Raw genomic sequence first — 8,888 nt, 5'->3', positions numbered from 1 at the left:
TCCAACAATTAATATATTCTCACATTTAGTTAACCAATTTTCTCCAAATCTTTTTAAGGATTTTATTCTGAACATTCGTCAATCATCAATTTGTTCACACAAATTTAAAAGGGATGTATGAAATGGCACGTCATGTATTCATACAATAAAAAGAATTAATCCGATCGAGGAATATCATGAGAAATATTATCAACAAATTCATAACAAAAAATCATTGTACAGCAATTTTACTTCATCTAATTTTCATAAAAACAATATTATATTTATTGCAAATTAACCAGCTTTAAAAAACAATAAGCAAAAGAGAGGATGCTCACTCAATCGAACCTTTTTGATAATTCTGTAATCGACGACCTGATTTTGTCAAAATAAACAAGAGGGACAGTTCCTCCACAACGGCCAGCAGATATATTATATATATATAATAGATATATAATATACTTCTGAAAATGTAATACTAGTACTAACTACCTAAGAACAGAACAAAAAACAAGAATTTCTCTACCAGGCCTGATCCGATGAGCATCGTTGTCTTCTAATGAACTTATCTATCCTGCATGACCTGTTCGAGCCTGGAGGTCTGAACTTCTGTAGCTGCAGATTCGAGCTTGAACGAATCTCATTCAGCACAGAATCCCCTTTCTCCGATTTGATTGTGTCCAAGATGGTTCCCACAACATCAGCTGCAATCCCTGCTTCTACAAGGCTCCCTTGCTCTTCTCCACCTTCGTATACCAACTGCCCTATTTCAGAGAGCGAAACGACATTCTCTAAGACGACTCTAGCAAAAAAACGACCGAGGAACTCAGCTGCTCTCGGGGCATCATTGACAGCATCCTCCAAGACAGCTAGAACAGATTCAAACCTGTGAAGTGATGATAAGTCAGATATCAGCATTGGGTACTTTTATGTAATAGTGACCATCCGAAAGCATGTCGAGACTGACTTACCCTTTGACGAGTTGAGCCTCACTTAGCAACCCATCTCGCGACTTTGTAAGGTTAATAAGAAGCTTTGTCAAGAGCTCCCTCTCCATGTCTTTCCTCTCAAATGAATCAACGAGCCAGATAGATATCATTGAGGGAAATAAGCCTGGGGCGTTCAAATCCTTGATCCACAATGCAACTTCATTCTCATCAAGTGTTGCACTGGAGGAAAAACAGATTGAATTCATCTTAGCAAATTACTGAAGTGCCAACGTGATAATCTCAATCAAAATAAAGCCACCACACCAACAACATTGTGCATATATCATACTAGAATATTCAGGCAAAAGAAGGGTAAGCATCGATAAGGGTGACCACAACATGGATTTGCTGCGTTCCACATGTTTTTTTGTAGGGAACTGAGGGAAGCCTAATATTGAAGAAAAAGTAAATGTTCCTACTTCCTAGACACAATCATAAGGGACACTGATATCTATCATTTCTCTATCGTCATATTATGAGTTCTATATCAACATTTCGAGTAGTTTGAGATTAAGGTAATGTATTACCCTAAAGTTCAAAGTTCCAATGTAAGCCACCATGCATACTTTTTGACACAATACAAACCACACTCTCTGATTTAAAGACTCGGTGCAGGAATTAACAGGTGAGAAGGCGTCAAGCTGATGCTCAAAACTGGCCTTCAAAGATATTCCGCAAATGTCATATCAAAGTACTCTAGGATGCCCAGCAATAATACATATATACAACGAAAATTCATCTTCCTAAGAAGCTAAAGAATAAAAAAGAAGTAATAAAAATGATATCCATCACATAACATGGATTAGGAGTTTCCAGTGTTGGTTTTATCTGTTCGGAAACTTCAACATAGGTCACACCCAGAAAGATTCAGAAGATTGAGACCTAGAGAGAAGTCAAGAACACACAACAAGACCTCCAGAGATATTTTACAGTAAACCGTCATCTAAATTTTTCTCTTGCTTAAAGTCAAACCCGAAGAATTTCGACACAAATTTTAAATTCATTTCCTTTTGTTGTCAGATGCTGATCCATCTGTGTGCTTCTCAACAAATTATAGTCAAGATGTGTCAGGAAGTACAGTTTGAAATAGTTACAAACGAGCCTGATGGCTGTAGATGTCTAATACTTAATTATGCAATTTCACTTCTAAATTTCAATGAGAAATCTAACATTTAGTTCAACCAACTTAATAACATCAAGAAAAGGGGAGTGAGACAGGTTGATTATAGCATAATGAAACAACAAACTTCCGGATTGGGGACATAAATACCTGAAGAATTCTTTAATAGTCTTTATCGAATTTTCCCGCAACTGCTCTTCAGTCCACATATTTTCTGCGCTAGTTGGAAGAGCACCACGAGCAGGTGGAGAAGCTGGCAGAGATTTATCAATGCGATCGGTATTTCTATTTCCATGTGTAACATTCCTGTCTTGGTCATAACTGGATAGAGCAACAAACCTGTCAGGCACATATCTTGGAACGTGATCCTCTCTTTGGCCATAAGCTGCCCGTTCAGGAATAGAACTGAATCCATTTAGACCAGGGCCCACCCTGCGTGCATCTCCAGGACTTGATATCTCAGCCAAACGAGAGCTAGATGCAGATGGCTGACTACCAAACGCCATTCCTCGGACAAGACCACCTTGTGGCCCAAGGGTTATGGAATCATCACCAAGGGGTCTTTGAGGCAGTGGAATAGACATCGTCCTGTTCTCATACGAATGTCTCTCATCCATCCGAGCATCCTGAGAGCCATGGCCACGTAGCTGTGGCCCACCAGGATGAAAACTGCTGATCTGTGGACCTGGAGGAGATAACATACTAGGAGTTCTAGGAGCAAAATCCATAGACGGGCCCCTTCTTATAGAGCCACCAATGCTGGATACACGACCAAGTCTGCTAGTTTGAGCATGCCGTTCTTGCGCAACATCGCTGTGTACCTCCTCAATCTTTTTAGGACCTTCAACTTTCCTCCGCTGCTGCCACTTATTCTTTCTGAGATCAATAGAATCTCTCAGCATGAATCTTACCCGGGAAGACAGCTTCATATTATTGGATAGCTGTGCCATGATGTCAAAATAAGCATCCAAGTGGTCCTTTGTTTTGGGATGATCTATCATTACACCAATTGTGCTCATTAATTTGCATAGAGCTTCTATGTTTTCTTCATCGGGATTCTGATAGTGACCCAACAATTTATTAATGCACTCGTGCATTATTCTTTCAGTCAACATCTTCTTCTTGTATAATTCTCCAATTAGTCTAATGTTACCCAGCATCCGTCTCCTAACACGCAGTCTCTTCTCTTCTCTCTCTTCTTCTGTCGGTTTACTTTCACCTTCATCAGCTTCATTAGCCTCTTGTTCTTCTCTTTCTCCTCTCTCAAATTCTTCCTGGCATTTGTTCAGGAGTAATCTCTTGAAAGTGATTCTTTCATTGTCCACACTCAATTCAGGCAAGCCCACAGCAAGGTGAAAGCAGAAGTCAGCATACATCTCACAGAAGGTAGGCTCCATCAGAGCTTTATCAAAAATCTGCGAGATGACTCCAGAAAGTGTAATAACATTATCGATGTTGACTTGCTGAACTTGCTGGAACAGTTTCTCAAAATTTTGAGGTGTAAGTTTGTTCAATATGCCCTTCAACTGTCTCTGTTTCGCTTCTTCCTCATCAGTAACCTTGCCTACTTCATACTTCTTCTCAGCTCGGTGCATAATTGGGGGTGGTGTCTGAGGAGGAGGCATCAATCCTTTCTGGAAAGCAGTTCCCCGCTGCCATCTATCAGATTCGGAGTTATTTCTTAGCAATACTCCATGAGGACCAATGGACTGCATTGGCCCTGACAAGATTCCCCCTGCAAGCATGGGTGTCTGAGGTCGTGGATTCCTTAGAACACCGTAATTACCGAATTGGCCAGGTCGAAAACCAACAACATTATTCGCATATCCAGTATCTGCACGCATATCTCCTCGCCCTGACATAAGTGGGCCAGGAAATTTGTTCCATTTATCCTCATCTCCATAGCCACTTGCACGTCGATCTGGTCTAGAACCTCCAGAAGCCCTGTCAATGTTTCGTCCAGGACTAGGATGTGACTCACGCATATTGACACTGGAAACAATCAATACATCAGTTACGTCTGAATTAATTTCAAATTCTTCTGGAAGATCAGTGCATTGATCCGCGAATTTAAAAAGGAAATCTCGGGAATATCTTTTAGTTGTCAATCCATTTTCATCTACATCAGAACCTTGATTTCCGTTCTTTGAACTTTCTAAGTGAGAGGAAATTTCAGCAGCATCTTCCCAATCATCTGGCTCAACTTTAGTCAGAGGAGGTTTCTCACTTGGAAGGTCAATCTCTCTAGAGATTTCATAGGATGTCTGCTTCATGTTATTGCTTGAAGTTTCTTCAATGCTCTCTGCAGAGATCTCAACACCTTTCCTGTCTTCAGGGCCCTTGTACGCCATATAAAGATCAGAACTGGTACCAGCAGCTTCTGCTTTCCTATATAATTCTCTTGTTTTCTTCTTCTCTATAGGTAGAGCACTTTTAGACACACTTGCATCTACCAAGACTTTATCCCTGATACTCAAGGAAGTTGGGACTAAACTGCCACTATTATTGTCAATATCTTCATTATCGGGTTTTGATGCATCATCAAGACATTTTGTGTCTGCTATATAAGTCTTATCATCCTGTGCAGATAAACCATTCATTGACACAGGATTATCAGCATTTTGACCGCCTTCTATATTATGGGAAGATGCAGCATAATTATCAGCCATGTTGACATCATCAGTACAACAGCCTAAAGACTCTTCCGAATTCTTTGTCCCTTCCAATAGACCCCCTGTGCTGGATGTAATTTCTGTTTCAGTGATATCCTCAACCTCACCAGTTATTTTCGGCGATTCTAAAGAAAGAGACTTCAACGATGTGTCCAAATGGTCTTTATCAAATTTTAAACTCTGAGATGTGGCCTGTCCTTCCCGGTCTGCAGTTATCTCAGGCTCAGATTGTCTACTATTTACATTATTAGTTCCAATGTCCTCACTTGTCAAGTCAACCTCAGATGTAGCCACAGCAGTTGATAATGATTCCTTGGAAGTTTCACATGCGAAATTGGTTCTAGGCAATGGAGATTTTGTGTTAACTGCTTCAGCATCCAAGGATCGAGAAATCGAACTTGAGAGCAAGGGTGGTTGGCTGCCAACCTGAAATAATAGGGTAATCTAGCTCATAAATCATGAAAAACATTCTTAATGTGGATAGTACTTTACAACTGGATAAACAAACAGACATATCATACCAGATCCTGCTGGCCCGGTTTGAGTGGTTCACTACATACATCTTTAACTGAACCGGGCACGACTACTTTATTTCTTGCCTCAGTAGCAGTGCTTTTTAATATTGATGCAGAACCATCCTTAGGAACAAAAGCAGGAGCCATAGTGTTGCATGCATCGCCATCCACATTGATAGAACCTGATGATGCAGCAGATGTAGATGACACTCCTACACCAGGCTTAGAATGTGGTGAGGAAATCCGAGATGATGATTCAACTTCCTTTTGTGCACGAGCACAATCCTCTCCAGATAAAGTTAATGGTTCTAGCTCTGCCTTTCTCACAGTAACTGAACTTGTACCTGGTAATGGCTCTTTCTCCCCATGAATGCCAAGAGGTGGCTTAATTATCACCTGCAGTAGATGAGGCAAAAATATCACAAATTAACAAAAAAAAATTCACTCAATCCTATAAAGGCATGGAATTTTTGCATTAAAATAAGCAGAGCAAAACTAGACTAAAAGAAAACTACCAACTAACCTGATTGTAAGACCTTGGTGGTTGAGAAGTGGGTGGAATCTGGCTGCTGCTCAATGGAATGGAGCTAGCAGCAGGAAAATAGACAGGGTTTGTGTTATAAGAATTAGGATAGAAATTCATCTGGTGATTTTGAGGAAATGGTGGGAGATGCTGTGATTGAGGTGGCATAACAGGATGTGATCTAGGAGCAGGCGAACCCTCCAGTCTCAACTCTTCATGAGTATCTGGATGTGTAATCTTCACAGTTTTCCCAGAACCGCCGTATTTTCCAGCCTGCTGCTGAGAAAACTGTGGGGCCATATTGATTCCCATGTTACCCAACTGAGGAGGTGGTTGATGAGTCATCGGTGGTGGAAAGTTAAAGTTCTGTCCTTGCATCATTCCTTGAGACTGCATCGGATGTGGCTGGAGACTTGAAATAAAAATTGGCTGCTGCATTTGAGAATTCCCCATAGGTAGGGCCATCTGCATTGACAGAGGCAATGCCCCTGGCATGGCTTGAGACTGAATTTGAGGATTGGGACCACCAAATGGAACAGAAACCTGTGGCTGGTGAAATGGCATTTGCATAGCATGTATAGCTGGCTTCTGGATTTGAGTTACAGGTGGTGCAACAGATACCTGAGTGTCCCTCTTAGATCTGGAAAGTGGGTGAGCTTCGCGAGCATTTGTTTGGTTTGGAACACCAGCATCCTTCTTTACAGCTGGTTGCTTGGGCAAGGGAATCGGCACAGGACCACCAGCCCTTAATAAGTTTTGGCGAGCCTGAAGTGAAACTATCCGATTAGCAAAACATGCTACACAGAAGCATAGCTATCATGATCATAATGTTGCATTTTGCATGTTGTTAGAAATGAGTAATCTTGAGCAACAACCCATCAATAAATCTAAGAAATTCATATAATGATGCATAATTTGACGCAGTTCCTGTTAAGTAGACAAAACCCTCTGGTCTAGATTGTTTCTTTCACTTTTGCAGACATCATTGAAGCACAATCTCATAAACCCAAAAAAATATTAGCATTATAATGCGCGAGGCAATTCTCCATCATGAAGACATCATACAACTCTATCCTTTACCATCTGTTAGCTACTTCTGGAAGCCATGTGAAAATCAAATATAGATTATAGAGAATGTCTAGCCTGATCCTTTTTCTGCTCATCCAAATTTGGTGGTGCAGAGCTTGTTCTAGCAGGTATCTAAAAAACAGAAAGGCACCTTCTGTAATTAGAAATTGGAGTTTGAGGACTCAAACAATAATATTGAAGGGCCCTCCACAGAATTCTGCATTACCTGCATACAACCAGGACTTATGGAGCCGAACTGCAGGTCAAGTGGCCCTGCTGCATCTCCTGAAACATGGAACAAACAGAAATATCATATGAAAATCGAAAAAACAAAGACAAAGACACGACTGTTACACTGAGTAACTAACATACTATTCTCAATCTTATTTTGAGAGTATGTCAAGAGTCATTTCAACTGCTTAAAATATACTGTGCACTAACAACAAGCCATACCTTTAGTAGGTGTTTTAGGTAACTCAAACTCAGGATTAGCAGCAGAAACATTAGATGTTGGAGCTTCATTTGAAACATCAGAAGACAGAGATCTAGGAACAGTTTGTGTGGTCTTTTGGGCAGGAACATCTGTCAGCTTGACATTGGTAGGTATGCCGCTAACTATAGATACCCCAACCAAATATGTAAAAGGACAGTTCATCAGAAAGAAGAACCAGTAAGTTGGTAACTTGATAAACAATAAAACCAAGAATTCATGGAAAATTACGTAAATAATGAATAATGATGATCGTTGTGTGTGCATGATCCTTAGAATTAAACCTATTCAATAATGTTCCTCGAACAAAAATTTATCATCTTCGATAACCACCATCTATCCAACAATAAGGGTCATACAAATAAACTCAACTTGTTTCCTGGAAAGAATAAGAAAATACTCGTTTCCAATTGCCAGCACTCGGCGAGTAGCACTACTAATGAATGTAATATAACAACAAAAAATCCAAGTAACATACCATGAGTTGGCTGCTGTTCTTGAGGACCATTATGGAAAGCATGTCCAGCAGAATCTGAACCCACATTCGAACTTCTTACCCTCGGACCACCTTGGGCATTGTTGTTGTACTTCTTATTGAAACTGGATCACAGAAACAAAACAAAACATCAACCCATCATCCAACAACCAAACACATCCCCGCCCCCCTCCAAACCCTAGCTCTTACATTCACAATCATGTCTACCAAAAAAAAACACAAAACTCATCCGCACATGTATGCAATAAGGGATGCGCAAGAAAGCAACAAAACCCTAGTCTAAATTCAATTCAATCTCAGAAAAGGCATACCGGCGGCCGGCAGGATTTGAAGGGGCGCCGCCACCGCCCTTATTGGAGGCGCCGCCGTGGAACTGACGCTGCTGATTGGAGCTACTGGATCGGCCGGTTTTCCTGTACTGCGTGGAATCGCTCCTCTCAGCCCTTGATTGATTATGGGACATAAATCCTAATCTTTTATGGCAAAAAAAGAACCGCTTTTCCCGAAATTCAGACGAATTCAACACCCTACGAGGATCAACCTATCAAATCAAAACCATCAGAATCAATAATATGTCGCACATTCAATTAGAGAAACAATTAAATTAAATCGATCAAAATGCGAAACTAATTGAACCTGTAGCGTGTGAGAGAGAAATTAAGGTTTCTAGTGGGAGAGAGGAATGGCGGGAACCATGCCCCTGGGTGGACCGTTAGGGGAGATGAAAAGTGTATGGAGAAGAAGAAAGACATAAAAGGAAAAATGCTACTGTGCATTAACCGTTTGATTTTGTGTTTTATGGTTAAACAGAGACGACGAAGAAAGTGGGCACATAACCATATATACATATAGTATTAAGGAAATTACTTTACAATATTTTTATTTTTAAGTTTGTCTCATCATTTGAGTAAAAATTTCTCAAACCTTAATTAAATTAATTTAGCTAATTTTATATGGGAGTGAATTAAATTAATATATTTAAATTTAGATAAAAAAAATACCAATTGTGTAGACAATTCCTCGTGGATGGTAGGCT

General features: G+C 40.3%; 1 protein-coding gene across 4 annotated transcripts; it reads right to left on the bottom strand.

Moving 5' to 3' along the window:
* Positions 1–214: 214 nt before the first annotated feature.
* On the bottom strand, positions 215–8,654 carry LOC121760286 (eukaryotic translation initiation factor 4G-like). Of its 4 annotated transcripts, none has more exons than XM_042155941.1 (11): positions 8,489–8,654; positions 8,164–8,393; positions 7,835–7,956; positions 7,320–7,481; positions 7,093–7,151; positions 6,942–6,998; positions 5,799–6,563; positions 5,282–5,671; positions 2,239–5,186; positions 951–1,148; positions 215–865 (listed from the first exon to the last, which is right to left on the bottom strand). In XM_042155941.1, exons 2-11 carry the CDS (start codon positions 8,313–8,315, stop codon positions 502–504), a joined length of 5,217 nt encoding a protein of 1,738 aa, XP_042011875.1. In that variant the 5' UTR covers positions 8,316–8,393; positions 8,489–8,654; the 3' UTR covers positions 215–501. The 4 variants fall into 4 exon arrangements, 3 of the variants coding, with proteins under 3 accessions (XP_042011875.1, XP_042011876.1, XP_042011877.1); XR_006041864.1 differs by lacking the exon at positions 215–865 and having other exon boundaries at positions 1,016–1,148; positions 2,239–2,341; positions 2,428–5,186; XM_042155942.1 differs by lacking the exon at positions 6,942–6,998.
* Between the last annotated feature and the right edge of the window lie 234 nt (positions 8,655–8,888).

The sequence above is a fragment of the Salvia splendens genome, chromosome 13 (assembly GCF_004379255.2).
Source record: "Salvia splendens isolate huo1 chromosome 13, SspV2, whole genome shotgun sequence".
Classification (NCBI taxonomy): domain Eukaryota; kingdom Viridiplantae; phylum Streptophyta; class Magnoliopsida; order Lamiales; family Lamiaceae; genus Salvia; species Salvia splendens.
The sequence above is the reverse complement of the archived record's forward strand: the minus strand, read 5'-3'. Positions and strand labels throughout refer to the sequence as shown.

Bases quoted from the DNA above. Each gene is read 5' to 3' on its own strand.
- LOC121760286 (XM_042155941.1), bottom strand. From the start codon at position 8,315: ATGTCCCATAATCAATCAAGGGCTGAGAGGAGCGATTCCACGCAGTAC. The intron at 7,957-8,163 runs GTATGCCTTTTC...TCTGTGATCCAG, and splicing joins TCAAATCCTGCCGGCCGCCG to TTTCAATAAGAAGTACAACA. The intron at 6,999-7,092 runs GTAATGCAGAAT...TCTGTTTTTTAG, and splicing joins TAAGTCCTGGTTGTATGCAG to ATACCTGCTAGAACAAGCTC.